At 40.8% G+C, this 21567-nt stretch overlaps 1 protein-coding gene across 1 annotated transcript in view; it reads left to right on the top strand.

The window, feature by feature from the left end:
* The first annotated feature begins 12616 nt into the window (after positions 1-12616).
* Positions 12617-21567, top strand: part of LOC149440924 (interleukin-13 receptor subunit alpha-1-like) — a 63664-nt gene continuing 54713 nt past the window's right edge. Inside the window, exons 1-2 of the mRNA XM_089657956.1 lie at positions 12617-12778; positions 18799-18944. Coding sequence (XP_089514082.1) covers positions 12703-12778; positions 18799-18944 — 222 coding nt within the window. The 5' untranslated portion in view covers positions 12617-12702. The remainder of the gene's footprint in view (positions 12779-18798; positions 18945-21567) is intronic.

Genomic DNA, 21567 nt, shown 5'->3' with positions numbered 1-21567 from the left:
ATTAACTAAATATTACCTCAAAACTATGTTATGTAGCAAAAAATTAAACTAAGATTTACTCCCTACCCGATATCGCTGGCACTCTTTGAGTCTTCATGCAAATCTAGAAATTTTGCAAAGGGACAAATTTCAATATTATGTGATCTTCTTCTGGATCTTAATCATAAGCTGCTATACATGCAGAATTCGAAGCATGACCTCAATATTACATTAGATATACTGAAATGGTAGGACATAGTGAACGATTTGCCTAAAATTTCTATCAATACCACCCTAGTGGTATCTAACTATAAGACCTTACTTAAGTGGTACATGGTCCCTACTAGAGAGGCAAAACTACACTCACATTCATCTTCTAATTGTTTTAGACATTGTAGTCAAATCCATACATGGTGCCAATGCCCCCAGGTAACCAGATTATGAATCAGGTTATTTTACTTCGCTTGGTGACAGGAATAAATATCACTAGCTCACCTATATTGCTTTATAATTGTCATACATCCAACTTACATAAAACTCTTACTCACTTACAAAGAGAGGGAGACAACAGGAAGAGAGAGGAAATCTACCCCTAAGAAGAAAATTCACTCCTGTAAGTCTACTTTCACACTAATCTGCTGCAAAAACACCTCAAAAACACATAGACATTTTTACTACGTTTTTACTACATTTTTACCGCGTTTTTGCTGTTTTTCAAAGAACATCTGAAACTGCACCAAAAATGCTTCTCACAGGTGTTTCCCATTGATTTCAATGGGAAGAGGCATTTTGGGGGCGTTTTTCAGGTGTTTTCCATTGATTTCAATGGGAAGAGGGGATTTTGGGGCATTTTTTTAACTCACCAAACATGCCCCAAAGATGCTGAAAACAGGAGTTTTTGTACCGCACCACAAGCGCAACACCTCAGTGTGCTCACTATGGTGACACTGTACTGCTAGGGTGACAGTATGTTAAAAAAAGACATAAATAATAATATAAAAAATTTTAATAAAAATGTAAAAAAAAATTTGAAAAATTATCATTTTTGGTTATAAACTAATTTGGGTTATTTTTTTTTTTACTAAAAAGATAGCTGAATACATTTTGGCCAAGATTTATGAAGAAAGATTATTTGCAAAATTGTATAAGAAAAACACTTTTCAAATTGTTTGGACTTTTTCATTTATATAGCAAAAAAATAAAAATCCTAGTGGTGAATAAATAACACCAAAATAAAGTTTTATCTGTCTCAAAAAAATGCTAAAAAATTCATATTGGTACAGTGTTGCATGACTGCGCAATTGTCATTCAAAGTGTGATAGCACTGAAAGCTGAAAATTGGCCTGAGGGCAGGAAGGGGGTAAAAGTGTCCGGATTTGAAGTGGTTAAATACAAATTCAATTTAAGAACAAACCTTGAGTGTCTCCTATTTTGCTCATTAACATCTTTTGTGTTGATATGGTATTGATAGTACCAGATAATCTGTATGTATACTCCCAATGGGAGACTTCTGTCCTACTTCGAATCTAAATATTAAAATATAAGAGCATTATTGGTACAGCTAAGTAAAAGCAATTGGAAACCAGTGCTCTTAAAGCCCAAAATGAACACCATCTGTCCCTCCCACCTATTTACAATCACAAAAAAAACCTTCTAACACATTTTAACCCAGGGGGAAGATGTCAAACTGTACCAAGGACGCACCCAATCATCTTACCCATGCCTGAAACCATCTATTTTTGTGAATATTTGTCTACTATTGACCACTGAATGAAGTGCATATTTGGGATATTACATACGTAAAGCAAAGCCTGTGAATCTGTATGTGTCTCTTCATCCAACAATTTCATTTAGAATGATAATTTATGTCAATATGTTTCAGGACCAATGTGGCTCTTCTGAACAGTTGACTGCACATTATGACATGTTTTGTCCTACATCATTCCCTCGCAACTTCATTTCCTCTCCAATTCAATTCATCATTAATCATCTCAAAGCTCACTTCTCTTGTATTATAAAATACGGATTGTGTCATACCAAATTAATTCTGGCTAGCAATTACTAACAGTGGAATCAAAATCATCAAGATTCCTCCTCTCACAAAATGATGCCACCAACACATTGTTTGGAGGGTGCAGATTTAAAGTGGGACTAATTGTATCTGAGCGCCCCAAACTGAACTCACAATTTAATTCATTTTTAATTTTCAAAGCAGTTTGTGTGTTATGCACTGCAAACCTCTGTACTTTGTGCAATAGGCACCCTTGAGCCCTTTACTCGGTGTGTTTAGCACTCCTGAGCCCTGCAGTCCGTAGGTTATGCACTCCATACGCTAAAGATAGTTATTAAGAGGTTATAGAATAAATTATCGTATCACCCAATATATGGTCTCCATTCAGTAGCCAAAAAAGGCATGCAAAAAAAGGGGATTTGTGAAAAGAGATTCACAGAAAAAGCGGCTACATAATGAACAGAATGTGACACTCAGAAAAATTTCCAAAAATTATGCTTTATTACACATATAAATATGACATGTGGGCAGTTGCCCTGGTTTACCATCACCTCAGTAAGAGACAATACACACAGACCTAAAACCATATAAAATGACACCAAGACCGGTCTGAATGCATGTGCAACAGAGAAAATGACTACAAGAGTCTAAAGTCTCTGTAGCACAAACGCATAGGTGAACACTTCCCTAAGGAGGTGTATCCAAAAATTATACCATAGGTATATAATGAAACAGGTTATAATGATGTAGACTAAGCTCCTACCATAATGGTTATATCCTAATCAGGGAATTACAAAAAATTATACTATGGATATAAGTATCACATGTATGCAATGCAGCAAGCACAGTATGCATCAAAAAGAAAAAAGCATGCCTCTATGCCTATATGAAAAAAGACATTATGTCATATAAATGATGCAGTACATTCCTATGCCGGCACAAGTGGTTGGGGCCCATTCATCTGTAATGTAAACAGCTGTTTCCTAGGGCTCTTGAAATGAGAATATGCCCCATTTGTTCCCAGGATTGAGGAAAAGATGCAAAAAGCAGCACACTGCTTGAAATGGTTTCTTCACCACTACATGTGGACTACATACCACTTTCAGTAAGAAAAACAAGACACATCCCAAAAGATCTTCTGCCTGTTGAAATATACGTGGTGTAACTTGTTTCCTATATAAAGCACCATGATGTCCCCATCCTGTAGTGAAACAAATAATATGTGGAAAGTCACTGAGAGAGCTTACACTCTATATAGGATATATAGGTCATATAGATCACATAGGACCATATATCTAATGTCCTGTAACAGTCCACTCACCACCTGTGCAATGGCTAATAGGAAAGGAAAGAATGTCCTTCATGGGTACTGCCATACAAGGCCAGAGAGGCCAAGGAACACTATGCTAAATATCATGGAGGTAAACTGGATGGTACAAAAGTGAAAGGTTTCTATGCATTGCACTTTCCACAAAGGAGAGGTGATTTTGACAGAGAACTGCTTAAAAAGGAGAAATATTGGATATATAAACTTGATACATTGTACCCAAAGGGGTTAAATGTGGAATGTGATCTCCAAGTATTTTTGGATAAATAGATTTACATAGTTGTGTACCCTTATATCTCCATATGTTGGCTAACTTATGGTATTTTTCTGTCTTCACTAATAGTTGGATTATATGTTAAAGAACTAAGGTAAACCTTTTTTGTCTTTGGGAATAATAACAATAATATTGATGACCTCATGTTATGAATTTAAGTATAGCTCCAAAAAATGTGAAAGGATCGACCGATGACCTAATTATCCCTTTTTCCCTTAATAATAACTACACCATAAAATGGGTATTTGAAATTTGGGTATATATTTTTTATAAAATAACCCATAGTGAAAATTCTTAGTTAATATTGCCATCTTGTGGTGGCTTTGCGGTAATTCATATTGTTCTTTTGGGTACTTGACTCAATGAATAGACCTGGTAATTCTTTCATTAATATCGCCATCTTCTGGTGAAAGTGTGGTAATGTTTCAACTGATTAGTATATCTAACTCATGGTCCTTTGATCTATATATGCATTGTTAAAATGATCAAGCCTTTCCTCTCTCTGATGTTTCTAGTCGCCTGTCTTTTTAATTATATTCAATAATGACCAGCAGCTGTGCTAAGTATTTAGCCCCCCCCTTTTTTTTTTCTTCCATTGGGAATAACTGCAGGATAGTTTTTGCATAAATGGGTGGGTTTTAACCCACTATAAATAGGAAATTGAAATGCAGTGTTTTCATTGGTCCTGACGAAGCTGAGTGAGATACGCCCATCGGCGAAACGCGTTGACGTCATACGTCAGATACGTCACTTCCGGTCATGCGCATTAGGTGGAACGCACGCTGACCTACAAGGAGGAAGCCATCTTCACATGCCATGAGGCAAGCCTAAGCAGCACAGGCGCCAAGAAGGGGCTGGAACCCGCGGTATATCGGCGGATGTCAGCGGTGGTTCCTTGGCCTCTCTGGCCTTGTATGGCAGTACCCATGAAGGACATTCTTTCCTTTCCTATTAGCCATTGCACAGGTGGTGAGTGGACTGTTACAGGACATTAGATATATGGTCCTATGTGATCTATATGACCTATATATCCTATATAGAGTGTAAGCTCTCTCAGTGACTTTCCACATATTATTTGTTTCACTACAGGATGGGGACATCATGGTGCTTTATATAGGAAACAAGTTACACCACGTATATTTCAACAGGCAGAAGATCTTTTGGGATGTGTCTTGTTTTTCTTACTGAAAGTGGTATGTAGTCCACATGTAGTGGTGAAGAAACCATTTCAAGCAGTGTGCTGCTTTTTGCATCTTTTCCTCAATCCTGGGAACAAATGGGGCATATTCTCATTTCAAGAGCTCTAGGAAACAGCTGTTTACATTACAGATGAATGGGCCCCAACCACTTGTGCCGGCATAGGAATGTACTGCATCATTTATATGACATAATGTCTTTTTTCATATAGGCATAGAGGCATGCTTTTTTCTTTTTGACGCATACTGTGCTTGCTGCATTGCATACATGTGATACTTATATCCATAGTATAATTTTTTGTAATTCCCTGATTAGGATATAACCATTATGGTAGGAACTTAGTCTACATCATTATAACCTGTTTCATTATATACCTATGGTATAATTTTTGGATACACCTCCTTAGGGAAGTGTTCACCTATGCGTTTGTGCTACAGAGACTTTAGACTCTTGTAGTCATTTTCTCTGTTGCACATGCATTCAGACCGGTCTTGGTGTCATTTTATATGGTTTTAGGTCTGTGTGTATTGTCTCTTACTGAGGTGATGGTAAACCAGGGCAACTGCCCACATGTCATATTTATATGTGTAATAAAGCATAATTTTTGGAAATTTCTCTGAGTGTCACATTCTGTTCATTATGTAGCCGCTTTTTCTGTGAATCTCTTTTCACAAATCCCCTTTTTTTGTATGCACTCCATACCCCTGTGCTCTCTGTGATATGCACTCCATACCCCTGTACTCTCTGTGATATGCACGCCATACCCCTGTACTCTCTGTGATATGCACGCCATACCCCTGTACTCTCTGTGATATGCACTCCATACCCCTGTACTCTCTGTGTTATGCACTCCATACCCCTGTACCCTCTGTGATATGCACTCCATACCCCTGTACTCTCTGTGTTATACACTCCATACCCCTGTACTCTCTGTGATATGCACTCCATACCCCTGTACGCTCTGTGATATGCACTCCATACCCCTGTACTCTCTGTGATATGCACTCCATACCCCTGTACTCTCTGTGATATGCACTCCATACCCCTGTACTCTCTGTGTTATACACTCCATACCCCTGTACTCTCTGTGATATGCACTCCATACCCCTGTACTCTCTGTGATATGCACCCCATACCCCTGTACTCTCTGTGATATGCACCCCATACCCCTGTACTCTCTGTGTTATACACTCCATACCCCTGTACCCTCTGTGATATGCACTCCATACCCCTGTACTCTTTGTGATATGCACGCCATACCCCTGTACGCTTTGTGATATGCACTCCATACCCCTGTACGCTCTGTGATATGCACTCCATACCCCTGTACTCTCTGTGTTATGCACTCCATACCCCTGTACAAGAGGCGGACTGACAACTCATGGGGCCCTTGGGCAATAGGGGATCATGGGGCTCCTGTGTCCTTGCCCAAACTCAAAAAAGCCTATGAAAAAGGTACAAGGGGCATCTCATTAGGCCCCCTACTGACCCCAGGCCCTCGGGCAGTGCCGAGATTCCAAATGGTCAGTCCTCCCCTGCCCTGTACTCTCTGTGATATGCACTCCATACCCCTGTACTCTTTGAGATATGCACTCCATACCCCTGTACTCTCTGTGATATGCACGCCATACCCCTGTACTCTATGTGTTATGCACTCCATACCCCTGTACTTTCTGTGATATGCCCTCCATACCCCTGTACTCTCCGTGATATGCACTCCATACCCCTGTACCCTCTGTGATATGCACTCCATACCCCTGTACTCTCTGTGATATGCACTCCATACCCCTGTACTCTCTGTGTTATGTACTCCATACCCCTGCACTCTCTATGTAATGAACATAGTACCCCTGTATGCTCTGTATTATGCACTCCATACCCCTGTACTCTCTGTGTTATGTACTCCATACCCCTGCACTCTCTATGTAATGAACATAGTACCCCTGTATGCTCTGTATTATGCACTCCATACCCCTGTACTCTCTGTGATATGCACTCCATACCCCTGCACTCTCTGTGTTATGCACTCCATACCCCTGCACTCTGTGTTATGCACACCATATCCCTGCACTCTCTGTATTATGTATTCCATACCCCTGCACTCTCTGTGTTATGAACACAGTGCCCCTGTACTCTCTGTATTATGCACTCCATACCCCTGTACTCTCTGTATTATGCACTCCATACCCCTGTACTCTCTTTGTTATGCACTCCATACCCCTGTACTCTCTGTGTTATGCACACCATACCCCTGCACTCTCTGTGTTATGCACTCTATACCCCTGCGGTCTATGTTTTGTACAAGCCAGACCCCTGCACTCTGTGTTATGCACTCCATACCCCTGTACTCTCTGTGATATGCTTTCCATACCCCTGTACTTTCTTTGATATGCACTCCATACCCCTGTACTCTCTGTGTTATCCACTCCATACCCCTGTACTCTCTTTGTTATGCACTCCATACCCCTGTACTCTCTCTTATGCACTCCATACCCCTGTACTCTCTGTGATATGCACTCCATATCCTTGCAGTCTCTGTGTTATGCACTCCATACCCCATGCATTCTCTATTTTGTGCATGCTAGACCCCTACACTCTCTGTGTTAAGCACTTCAGACCCCTGCACTCTCTGTGTTATGTACCCCATACCCCTGCACTCTCTGTGATATACACTCCATACCCCTGCACTCTTTGTTATATGCACTCCATACCCCTGTACTCTCTGTAACATGCACTCCATACCCCTGTACTCTCTATATTATGCACTCCATACCCTGGTACTCTCTGTAATATGCACTCCATACCCCTGAACTCTCTGTATCATGCACTCCATACCCCCTGCACTCTCTGTGTTATGCACTCCATATCCCTGTACTCTCTGTGTTATGTACTCCATACCCCTGCACTCTCTGTGTTATGCACTCTATACCCCTGCATTCTCTGTTTTTTGCACACCAGACCCCTGCACTCTCTGTGTTAAGCACTCCAGACCCTTGCACTCTCTGTGTTATGCACTTAAGACCCCTGTACTCTCTGTGTTATGTGCTCCAGACCCCTGCACTCTCTATGTTATGCACTCCATACCACTGTATTCTCTGGGTTATGAATGCCATACCCCTGCACTCTCTGTGTTAAGCACTCCAGACCCCTGAACTCTCTGTGTTATGCACTCCAGACCCCTGTACTCTCTGTGTTATGTACTTAAAAAATGGAAGATTATTGGTGTTTAATTCAGAGCTGCACTAGATTTTGCACTCCAGTTGTAGTATCAACCCACTGTGTTTTACATTTCATACTCTTGACCACTGCTCAATATTCTCTGTGTTACACCAGGCCTCTGCACTCTCTGTGTTATGCACTGCAGACCCCTGTACTCTCTGTATAATCCATTCCAGGCTCCTGCACTCTCTGTATTATGAACTGCAGACCCTGTACTCTCTATGTTTTGCACTCCAGACCCCTGCACTCTCTGTGTTATACACTCCATACCCCTGGGTTTTGCACTGCTGAGCCCTGTACTCAAACTTCTGTCCCCTACATTCTGTGCATTATGCACTCCTGAGCTCTGCACCATATGTGTTACACACTCCTAAGTTCTGCACAATAGCCACTGGGGTTGATTTACCAAAACTGGAGAGTGTAAATTCTGGTGCAGCAGTGCATGGTAGTCAATAAGCTTCTAACTTCAACTTGTTCAATTAGGCTTTGACAAGAAAATGGAAGCTGATTGGTTTTTAATTCAGAGCTGCACTAGATTTTGCACTGCAGTTTTAGTAAATCAACCTAGTGTTTTACATTTCATACTCTTGACCACTGCACTTTGTACACTGGGCTTTATATGACTTACTCTTGACCACTACACCTAAAGTGCATTACATATTCCTGAAGTGTGCAGAAAAGCATACGTAATGGAATTGATTAATTTTTTAAAACCGCATGTGAGGGGGTTGTATGTGCCTAGACTCTTACTTGTGGCACAGTCATTAAAGCAGTTGTAAACCTCAGACATGAAATATGAACAAAGAATATCCCTCTATAGTGTGTGCTTGTCTCAATCTAGAGCAAGTGTAAATTCTATTTGCTGCCTGGTTTCTCTGGTATCTGCATGGGTCACTTCTGACATGTTTTCCTGACACCAAGAGGTAAAAAGGTTACAGGAGTGGGAGCTCCAGCACACAGCCTGTGAATGACAGCCTCAGCTCTGATTCTATGTGCTGTGTAAAGAATAGTGTGTCCTTTCCTTCCAATCAGCCATCAACTCTGCAAAGTGTAACTTGAGCTTCTCACCCCCTTCTTTCTGAAAGGCCAGACACGCTGTATAAATTCTGCACTTTGAGTGGTTGTAGAGAAAAGAATTGTAGAGAAAAGAATACTGCAGATAAACAGGTACAGCAGGCATATTTTGTGGGTAAAAGGACTGTGGCATATGCACACTACGTTTTCTCCATTTATCGCTTTTATGCTATTTCGGTATATGCGTTTATTTTTGTATTCTGCATTTACGGTTTTAATTGTTATACATGGGTTTTGATTTTCCCAGATTAACTCCCATGCGCTATTTTAGAGATTTATTATGATGCCATTTCACCATGTTGCTTTTAGCCCTACACATAGGAATAATTCCTATGTATGTAGCTTAATACTATAACTGACTAGTATTTTAACCATTAACTCCGCTTCAACCCTTTGGGGCTTAGGGAGTTAATGGTCTCATATTCATTATACCAGCATTCTTACCAGGTTTTTGTTCAACCTTTGATCTGGCCATTTTACACTATTTGTGCAAATTGTTTATATTCCCCTCTCTTGTGCACCTTGTTGTATGTGATGCCCCTTGATGGGTTTTCAGCACAGCATCAACTAATTTTCCAACACCTTTTAGCACTAACGTTGTTTAACACCAGGGATCTCATCCCTGTAAGTGCTGGATAAATTGTACTATATGCACACAGGAAAATGGCACCCGCGCATGCGCTTTTGCGCAATACGGACGCCCGGGCTCCACTCGCATGGAGCCGTTCCTCAGTGATTTGTGTTCACTTCTGGCCCATGGTAAAATGGCACCCGCGCATGCGCACTCGGTTATTGCGGACGCCCGGACTCCAGCAAGATGGCGCCGTACCAGTGCGCATGCGCGAAATACGGTATTTAGGTACGAGTAGATGGTCACGGCAGTCCTATGTTCCACCTCTGAAGAAGTGCGTGCGCACGAAACGGGTCAGGTGGAACCCATGACGCAGTTGATACTAAGCCGTCGGTGCCACGAGGAGGCCCGGCGGCCATCTTTACTTCTTAAAGGGTCAGTGTGTTTGTTCTTACTTGGCTATGTGATACTCATTATGCACCTGTGCTTTCTGAAATAAAAGTTTTACCTACTACACTATGAGTGCTTCCCTATGTCTCCTGTGAGGAGCTTCTTCCATCCTTGCAGCCCTGGTGATCCCTGTGTCAGCTCCTTTGGAGGCTTATCCAGATTGATACTGCTCTGACCTGCTGGACCACTTTCTTACCACATGAGGGCGTAGGATCTCCACCTTTCCCAGCTGTTTCCCTGACCAGACCTGAGAGGAGAGGGGATCTTCAGGATATATATATACACATGCGTATTACCCATGCGCGTTCTGGTTAGTGTGAATTTCTACCATTTGCACTGGGAATCAAGGAGCACTGTTCTCACCGGACTGTGTTTATCACTATATTCATCAATTTTTAAGAGCGCTGCATTTCTTTTATTTTTGTATTTTGGGACTTTTATGTGTTTTCCTTTAATGTTCAGCTGCTTTACATTGTAGATGAGCGCTTACTATATATTTTATTATCCTCTATATGTGTGTTGTGTATACAGTGAGTAGGCTCTACAGGTGTTAAATTATGTTTTCTAAATATTTTTTATCAAATACGTTTTCAGCGTATTGATGTTCACTGTATTCTTTGCAAGAGCTTTTGGGTTAGCCAATATATCTTTAAACCATACCCGTATGATCATGCCCACTTTGTAATAGCCACACCCACTTTTCACCACAACATGCCACGCATGCCTCGTTCTACCCCTTTGCAAATTGACCCGCTTTGTCAAGTTGAAAAGTTGGGAGGTGTGGGGAAGTACAGTGAAGGAAATAAGTATTTGATCCCCTGCTGATTTTGAATGTTTGCCTACTCACAAAGAAATGATTAGTCTAAAAATCGAATGGTAGGTGTATTGTAACACTGAGAGACAGAATAGCAACACAAAATTTAAAAGAAATGCATGTCTAACAAATTATGCACTGATTTGCATGTTCATGAGGGAAGCTGCCTGGAGATCATTGACAAGATCCTCATGTGTAGTTCTGGGATGATTCCTCACTGTTCTCATGATCATTGACACTCCACGAGGTGAGATCTTGCATGATGCACCAGACCTAGGGAGACTGACAGTTGTTTTGTGTTTCTTCCATTTGCGAATGATTGCACCAATTGTTGTCACCTTCTCACCAAGCTGCTTGGCGATAGTTTGGTAGCCCAGTCCAGCCTTTTGTAGGTCTACAATCTTGTCTCTGACATCCTTGGACAGCTCTTTGGTCTTTGCCATGGTGGAGAGTTTGGAATATGATTGTTTGATTCCTCCTGTGGACAGGTGTCTTTTATACAGGTAACAAAATGAGATTAGCAGCACTCCCTTTAAGAGACTGCTTCTAATCTCAGCTTGTTACCTGTATGAAAGACACCTGGTATCCAGAAATCCTGCTGAATGATAGGGGGTCAAATACTTATTTCCTTCATGAACATGCAAATCAGTGCATAATTTGTTAGTTGCTAATCTGTCTCTCAGTGTTGCAATGCACCTACCATTCAATTTTTAGACTGATCATTTCTTTGTGAGTGGGGAAACATTCAAAATCAGCAGGGGATCAAATACTTATTTCCTTCACTGTAAGGGTATATCTCCCCAGTGGGGACATAGACAGGAATAAACCCTGATAGAAGATCTCAACCTTTCCTGCTCTATTCAAAGCAAAGTTCCAGATCGTCTTTAAAGTGAGACTTTAGTCAGAAAATGAAGTCCGGTTAGATCACTTCAGGCTGACCCCTTTTGCAGATATAGCTATATAAAACATTCAAAATAAGTGCCTATGTTTAAAATCCAGCAAAGCACTGTTTCACCCTGCTCTGTACTTGCTCAGTTACTGACTAGCTTTCGACACTGTGCCAAAACATAGAGGCCAATCTGCTAGAAGCCTAAAGATTTACTGCTGTGCAGGGGCTCTGGGCTTCAGCAAAATGACAGCCTCCAGCAAGAAGAAACAGGAACATTGCTGGAGGCAATTTACAGTGCACACTTGGTAGTATAATTGTTCATGTGGAATATACAGTATGTTCCTTGCTGTTATGGGTATAGCTCTGCTGTAAGTAAGGACTGGCTGCTTCACATCTCCATACTTTTAAATGAGTTTGGTGTACACATGTTGCCATTTGCTCTGGTCTGAGATTTATACCCAAAACAAAACAGCATACAAACACAGTACTAACAGCAATGATTTAATATTAACACAATACTAATGTCATGAAATTAGTGCTTATCCTTTCTATGACATTTTACAATAAAGAAGAGCCTGTTTAATAAATATGATGACTCAGTGTGGTTAGTTTCATCTTCCCTATCAAGAAGCATTTTCATACATTTCTTGTATAGTGCAGGTGTCCTTTATATTGTATCCTGCACGTATCTCCAGTGACGTTTATCGTGGGAGGTTTATTCCACACACATGGGAGGAAAGGAGGTTGGCTTTGGGAGAAACTTTGTAGCCTACATCAAACTTTGTGTGTTTCCTGAAATAAATAAGCTCAAGATACGGATAATAAGACAAGTGTGCAGCTGGCAGCTGGTGGCATTGCCCATACTTTCATACACACGTTCAAGTATTCAGAAGCACTATGAAAATCATTTCAGAAATGGGTTTAGTCCTGCTGTTGATACATTTTTCCATAGGACACACAGTGACTGGAAAACGTAAGTGCCATTTATTTCCCTTTAAATCACTGAATGTTCATGAATCAGCTATTCCAGCTACTTTCTTGCTGAAAAAAAAGAACATTATTTTTATCCATACTTTCATAAATATTTTTTTTACTACATTTCTAACAAATAAGCTTGTTTAAAACAAAATTGTAACTGTTAGTAGCAGGGGCGGACTGACCATTTGGAAACTCGGGCACTGCTGAGGGCCCGGGGTCAGTAGAGGGCCCCATGAGATGCCCCTGGTACCTTTTTCATAGGCTTTTTTGAGTTTGAGCAAGGACACAGGGGCCCCTTGATCTCCTATTGCCCGGGGCCCCATGAGTTGTCAGTCCACCCCTGGTTAGTAGTTGACCTGCTGCTCATATAAAGCCAGACACATTTAAAGCAGTCTTAAACCCAAAAATGTAATGTATTGAAGCTTACCAATCACTAGATGTGGTGGCTGCAATAGTTTTCTTTTTTTAAGCTTTTTCACTCTGTGTTCACCTGATGATCTGGCCAGTAACACACCTCCTGTATTAGAGTGCCCCTACTCTGGATGAAGGAGCACATGGGGCACAGCAGACAGCAGCATTTTCAGTCTGGGGGGATGTGAGTGTTAGAATTACTAGTATTACTAGCATATTTAACTACACTGACAAATTAAAGCCAAGCTCAAGCTAACACATTATAAGCAGTTACAGCAGTTTTTTTTCCTGTTGCGATAAAGGTTTTGCAAAAATAAATAAAAGCTGATCCTTGTAATCACACGTTTGTGTTAAATGGTTTGTCCAATCCTTGTAACTGCTACATTTCCAAGAGAGCTTGTTCTTTTTGAAAAACAACAGACTTACTGGCCAGGTCACCAGATGAAAATGAAAGAAAGAAAGCTAAAAAAAAGAAAACTAATGCATCCATCACATCTAAGAATTGGTAAGCTGCAATAAAGTAAATGTTTGCTTTTTGGGTTTAAGAACACTTAAAAAAACTTTACCCATCTTTACTTTCACAATCTTATTTAGACTCTAAACCCAGTTACTAAAATGTTATATAATCTTTAACATGATAATATAATGTGAAAAGTTATCATTCTTTTTAAATCTGCACATTTTATTAAAATAATAATTATTGGCCTTTAATTTGCTTTATTTGCTTCCCAACGATTGTGTGAAGAACTGTATAAGGTCTTGTTGTTTTCTGATTTTCTAAGTTTAAACTTATATTGTATCAGTTACAGCATATCCCTTGACAATCAGTCTGTCTCCCCACTGGTTTCTCATAAGGGATCAGCCATTCCGCAGCCCATGGGATTCTGTAGAAGTTAATAACTTTAGAGCTGCTCATCACTGTACAGCGCCTCACTGTTCTGGAAGGCATCATAAAAGTTATTTTTTCTTCACAAACACAACTAAAAATCAAACCATGTTATGATTCACATTACTACTTTTCCCTTTTGCTGTACAGTAGATGTTGTTTAAAATAACAAGAGGAAACGTGCATTCAAAAGAAGCTCCAAAAACTTTGCTCCAATAGGAAACTTCCACATGGAGTATATATTTGCGGTCTCTTTGTTAAAATGAGTCCATTTATTTAAAAGAAATTGCATAGACATTTGTGCTAGAAATTTTAAAGTACACTTTTTCTGTGAGATTAGGGCAAAAAAAGAATGTTCTTTAGGCTGTTTTCTTTTCTGAACGAATGTGCTTTTATTATTATCAGTAGGAAGATACTGCAATATGGCCACTAGATGGAGCTGATGAGCACAGGAAAGGCATATGTTTTATAACAAGAAATAGAAAAGAACAATTCTCAAGAATACTAAAAGAAATTAGCAACTAATATAACCAATGGTTGTATTTTCATTTCCTCTAGTGTTCTTTAGAAATGTTACATTATATTTCTTGTTGCAAAGCTGTATGTATTTCCTATGCTGCTTAGTTTCATCTGACGTCTATGATGCAGTGATTTACTACTGCTCATAAGTCTAAGTCAGGGGTAATGATTTAAAATTCGAGGAGGTCTAGTTGCTAACAGTTTCTTCCAGATGAGGTCTGAAGTTCTCTTTTCAAGCAAAAGAAAAAAAGAACCACCTTACATAAGGTGTTCCCATCAGAGTGCCTTTTATTTCAGTTGCTACCTTCAGAGTACCCCCTTAAGTCAGGTGTCCCCATCCATCATCTGGTGTCACCATACATGAGGTTCCCCCATCAGTGTGCCCTCATATCAGGCATCCCCATACATTAGATTCCCCTTTCAGAATCTCACTATTGATCAGTAAATTCCATTAGAGCCAGGCAGGGGCGGGAGCTGAGGGGACAAGCATGCTGCAGGCCAGGGGGCAGGGCACACACAAGAAATCATTGGTTGCTATGAGGTGGCAATCCTAACAACCAATGACTGCAGATTAGTAAGGATCCAGCAGAGCAGAATGGTGGGCTGTTGGTCCGGTCTGGGCTTCAGTAGGTCTGGATCCAGATCACTATTCGCCATTTAATGAAGGTTGGTCTAGGTTATCCTTTGTGCTGATGATCGCGGGATCGCGCCTGTATCCAAAGCTGCAACCACACGCACAGAAAAATGTGCATCTAATGGCAACTCCTGAGCCGCAGGGAATCGTAGCGTGGCAGCTTCCCACACTGCGAACCACACTGCACTTGCAAGTTCCGAGCGGACCACAATTTCAGAATAGATGCAGGGACCTTTTCCCTGCATTTTCAGGAGGCACAGTAGCCCAATTAGATGACGGTTTAACTGCTGATACAGACACTGCTGGTCAGGGATTCTACTCCAGCAATCAGCTCCCCTGCAAAGCCCTGATGAAGAGGAAATTCCTATTTTCCACGAAACGCTTTGGCTGTCTTTTAACATAACATCTTTTGGTCTGGCTCTCCTTCCATATGTGCACACTTTTTCTATTCAAATGAATGGGCTGCCATGCAAGCGCAAAATACGGCTTCCAGAGCTGTACAAACGTGAACCTAGCCTAAAAAAGCACATTCATTCAGAACAGAAAATAGCCTAAAGAACATTCATTTTTGCTCAGAACAAATGTAAATGAAAATTCACAGGATGAATGGCTATGCACATTTTTTTAAAATAGACCCCTTAGTGTAAACTAAATACTGTATGTGGTGCTCAAAATAAATATTTTAAAAAGAAGATAAGCATCAAGGGATATTTTAATGCAAAATCCCTGTTGTGCCTCATACTTGGTTGAACTATTCCCAGCAGCGTGTGGTCCTAAGATTATTATCTGTCAGAGGGACAGAGATCTTGAATTTTCATTGGGGATTCTTACAAGCATGACATACCTTAATATGCACAAGCAGGGGCAGACTGACCATTCAAGCACTTGGGCACTGCCCGGGGGCCCGGGGTCAGTAGGGGGCCCCATGAAATGCCCCTGGTATCTTTTTTATAGGCTTTTTGAGTGTGGGCAAGGACACAGGGGCCCCATGATCCACTATTGCCCAGGGGCCCCATGAATTTTCAGTCTACCCCTGTGCACAAGGTTAAAGTTAAAGCTGAAGTACAGCTAAAAATGTATTTTTGGCCATATGCACAGTAATAACAAGTAAGCTGCATTGATGTGTGCCCAATATTTGGCTGCTGCAACGTTTGTCACATATCTTACGTTTAGGTTTGGGTCACACCTACATGGGCTGTTCTAGGTGCGAGAAATGTGGAAAAGTAGTCCCAGAATCTAATAATAATGCACAACACTGAACCATTTGGAATGAGTGAAAATTTTTTGCATTTGCTAAATGGCAGCGTGTTTCTGTGTGTGTTGGGAAAGAGCGTGATTTTGCGCTCATTCCCGACACGCAGTAGTGTGAACCTAGCTTAACTCAGGCAGCAGTCTCCGGTCAGCACTAAAAATTGTAGCTTTGACTGCAGTAAATCCAGCACACTGATCACTGTGGGTCTATCACTCCACATCTCCTAGGAAAACTTGCACTCTTTTGAATGAAAGCTGGGCACTTTGTGATTGGAGGAGGCATGTATAAACATCACGATCTCCCCTCCCCCAATCACAGAGTACCTTGCATTCATTGAAAAGAATGCAAAGCTAGTTATGAATGAAGGAAGTGCCAAGCAAATGATCCACAGTGATCAGTGTTCTGAGTGTATTGAAGTTGGGACTTCACGTTTTAGTGCCAGACGTTCGGTGCCAACAGAAGACTTCTGTCTGAGTAAAACTAAGATATGTAGATAACAAAAAAAAAAAGGAAACTTTGCAAATAAAGTGTTCCCTTTTTTATTAGTGATCACATTCCCCTTGTTCTCAGTTGCATAAGAGTTGTGGGAGCAGAAACATCAGCACAATGAATTTCCTGGTGAATGGCTGTGCAGGTGGGGCATGTCAGGACAAGTCTCATAATTGGAGGAGAGCAGGCTGAGTTCCCAGCACAGCTAGAGAATTGTCCACTCTGTGCTTTCCTGCTTAGTGTGGTTAGTTTTAATAGAACAGCAGAGGGACAGGCAGGAACACTAGGGATTTCACACAAAGGAAGCAATACAAGAGAACAGGATACTTTTTCATACAAGTTCATGGTACAGCAGGCACATATCAGGAATATGAAATGTTGGGTTTACATACTCTTTAACCCCCCTGGCTCGGGGTTAACTTTCAGTACCAGAAGTGGTAACCCCAAACTACACTGGGGAATACACTGCAGCGTTGCTCAGGGATTCCCTCCAGCACTTACCTTGTCCTGCGCTCCCGCAATGTCCTCCCTGCAGTGTCCCCGGCCATCTCCTCCGGCCGATGCCGGCATCCGTCTTCCGGGTTCCGTTCCCTGAGAGCGTCGGGACGTACGGGGGACGGAACCAGCGGAAAATTAAAAAATTTTAAAATGTGACATTCACTCAATACACTAAAATCTGATAGTATTACATTACTGTTTCAACCCATTTCCCATACATTTTGTCCCTAGTGCTTTGTCCTGTGCCCTGCCTGCATTTTTACTGTTCTTTCTGCCTGGAAACTGAGAAATGTCCATGGCATCTAAAAAGCGTCCCTTTAGGTAAAAAGTGATTTTAGACCAGCTAGAGAACAGCGATAGTGAATTAGAACCACTTGCAGAATTGAGTGATAATGATTCGTGGGGAAATTCGTCATCAGACACTGAAAACGATTTTGCGACTTTGCTCAGTGATGTGCAAACTTGGCGCTATATTTCAAATTTCAGTGTTTTTTGGCTTGATTACATTATTGAATTACATTTATTATTATATTATTACTCTTTATGATTATTTATTATATTATAATTTATGATTTCGTGTTTTAAATTTTATCCTACCTGGGATGTTTACTAGACTCTTGTTCGGACAGATTTCAGTGAGTTATTCCTAAGAATTATAGGCCTACAATAAAAGAACAACATATTTCCATGCAAAAAAATGTACCACTTTCAGCACAGAAATACTGACATAATCAGACCGCTAGAGAGGTTAAAATCAGTTGCCAACCCATTTTAATTAAAATAAAAAAGTGCAGTACATCCTGCAATACATGCATATTTTCTCATGATTTAGCCTTTTAAAAAACTGTAAGTACAGAAATACCTGGTAATCCTGTCAGAAATCCAGTGAGCTTCCTGTGCCCTCTGCCTCTACTGCAATGCAAGTAGTGTTATCTGCTATGTCTAAGTTTCCTTTGTTGGACTACAAAACTCTGCCCTCATTGTCCTTCTCCACACTATATATTACAATATACGCTAAATATTTTCCCTACAAAACAATGCTGTTGCTTTCACTGCCAAGAGCCAGCCCACACCCTGTATGTAGGTAAAGGACTCCTGGGAGATGTAGTTCTAGGGGTGTACCTACAATAATAGGAACTAACATCGTTAACAGCTTGCCTGCAAGAATTATACAAGCCTAATGATAATGTTACATAGTTAAAAAAAATGCAGTTTAGATGGGGTGAGGGATTGTAAATTTGGGTCATACTTATACAAATCTCTTAAAGAAGCAAAACTTAAAGTTTAAAACATTAAATGCAACTTTGTTTCAATGTGTTCATATAGAATATCTTCCTCCACCAACAAATATCACCATAGGATTTAAACGAATGGATAGGTCAATATGGGAGTTAAAGTGGACATGGAAGCCTCCTGTAGCAAATTGTTCATTAGTCTACCCTTCTATTGTAGAGGATGGATCTGGGAAAAACGTAAGTCTTTTTTAGCTGTATTCTCTGTGATGTCATTTCTGCACTATTTCCAGTCAATTACAAGTAGTTATCCATGAAAACCTGTACAGTGACAATATGGAAGTTGCTGGCTCCTCCTATCCTGAAAATGATAGTTGCTTGACTGTCATGCTGAATCAATGACTTCAAGATTTTCCGAACCCTTTTACCTGGAAGAAGTTTAACCCTTTGTCTACCAAGGTATGTTTATAAATGTTCTGGCGTTCAATGGGTTAAAACAAGAAAGCAAGCTTACAGCTGCAGTAGTTTTTTTTTTTTTTTTTTTACAATCCTCATCACTCCTTCTTACCAGCTAGGGGAGATCAGTGAATGTACTTTTACTGTTCTCCATTTCCTTTACCCGGAGATACCCAACATGTGCATCCAAGGTCCTCAAGTGGGGTAGCGGAGCACAGGAAACATGATGTGGGGGTCACAAATATACCAGGGGTCCATGTAAGTATTCGGCAACTGTATAGTTGCATGTCAGATTTGCACACACTCCCAGCTGCTGTATCAGCTGGAAGTATATGTAAAACCTCCTGCTGCCACAGACGTATAACATACATCGGTGGCAGTTAAATGGTTAAACTCATGTATTACCTACCCGGTGCATTTGTCTTTCATGCTAGCTTTATCTGTGTACATTAGATTGTCTTAAGCTGGCCATATACCACTAGAGTTTTGTTTGAAAATTTTCATTTTCTAAACATTCCTTCCATTTTCTAATAGTTGATGGGGTAAAATCGATTGTTTTTGATCATAGCACTGAAAAAGAAGGGTCATGGTGAAAATTTTTTTCTGAACAAACAAACTTCGTTTTTTTGTTGGGTAAATTCCGTTCATTACAAAATTAAGCCCCGGTTCACACTGATGCGGTGCGGAATTTGCAGAGTTTTCTGTGCGAATTCCTTACCACATCAGAATCACACCCCATTCATGCCAACCGCTGCGGGTGTGTATGTTAAGTTAACACCACCCTGAAAGTGGTCCACAAAATGCGGTGCGATGTGCAGAATCGGATCACCTAGGTGTGAATACCCATGCGGTCCGATTCTAGTGCGGACTCAAAAAAGGGTCCTGCACTTTTTTGGTGTAGGTGCGGTGCGATTAGAGCCATACAAAATGTATATATCCAATGCACCGCACACAAATCGCATGTGGTTTGCACAGGAATGCGGTGCGGTTCCTGCGTGAATCACATGCGATATACCGCACTGCATATATGTGAACCCAGGCTGAATGTTAAAAGAAAACAACATTTCACAGTACTTTCTAACAACATTCATCAAGTCTCTGATGGCATTATTGAATGTACTGATTTTCGTTCTGTTCACACAAAAATCTACCAGTGTATGGTCACACAAAAGAAATACATTTTGCCAAAAAATTACAAATGTAAAAACAGTACTAATGAAGTATCCTCCTAGTCAGGGGCTAGGATAGGAACATTTTGTTTTGGCCCATTGTAGTCAGTGAGATTAAATTGTTCTGTTAGGTAAATTTAGTTTGGTTCACTGTATTCAGTGGAGCTGGAATTTGTTTGGGTTATAGTTTAAAGGTCAGTGTTGGCAAATTTCATTCTGGCCCACTGTAACCAGTGGAAATGGGTTTGATTGTTTATAGAATGGCTTTTTACAAGCGTTAAAAACAATCCCCAAACACCCTATGTGCAGTTTTGAAGCATTTTATAAGTGTTTTACAAGCATTAAAACCTCATCACAAATTAAATAAACTGTAATGTTAATAATGAGCCACAACTGCACCGCAAATGCCCTGCAAACGCCTGCCAGCGCGTTTGAGGAACGTCATCATAGACTTGAATGAGAGGCGTTGAAAAGTTTCAAACTCCTCCCTGACTCGACAAGAGGCTTCAATTTTGAAGGGATGCAACACTAGCCCAGAGGATTCTAGGAGAATATATAAATACTCTAGAGCTGAGAGCAGAATTTGTCTACTTCCAGAAAGAAAGATCAACACCTAGAGTTTGCTCTCCCTGGACAGTGATGCCATGTGCCCATCGAGTGGAGGCTCCAGCTGGGAGGCTGGAGGGCCTGGAGCCACTCTATGCTGCTAAAGGTTGACTGAGGGGCTATCGTCTGAGGATCTAGTCTTGGACTACTGAGAGAAACTGCCTGCAGGATACTGGTATGAGGCCACCATTTGTTCAGAGGCCTCAGTGAGTACAGACGGAGAGAGATCAGAGAGATTGAGTGCTGTCACCCCTCTTGTGCGCTAGAAGGTCAGCCATGTGTTTGCTAAGAAGCTTTGTTCTGAAGAGCATAGTCATTCCATTACTTGTGAAGAGGCTGTTGCTTGGACTGTTCACTGAAGAAGGCTTAACCTCCTGAATACTGTACTGCAGAACCTGTCCACTATCTGTCCACAGGGACAGTGTTCAGAGTTTCAAGAAACCAGTTTAATGTCCTCAAGTTCATTCTAACAAGTTATTAGAGTATCCTACCTTCCCCAATCCCTATTCAAGTTCAACCCTTTATTAAAACATCTTAACCAACAACCCTAGACTGATTCTTGAGCCAAGAGAGTAAAGCCTCATGCACACTGGACATTTTTACAGCTGCTGTTTTTGGCTTTTGGAATTTTT

The sequence above is a fragment of the Staurois parvus genome, unplaced genomic scaffold, assembly GCF_062004578.1.
Source record: "Staurois parvus isolate SC_StPar_1 unplaced genomic scaffold, SC_StPar_1.0 ptg001045l, whole genome shotgun sequence".
NCBI lineage: Eukaryota > Metazoa > Chordata > Amphibia > Anura > Ranidae > Staurois > Staurois parvus.
The sequence above is the reverse complement of the archived record's forward strand: the minus strand, read 5'-3'. Positions and strand labels throughout refer to the sequence as shown.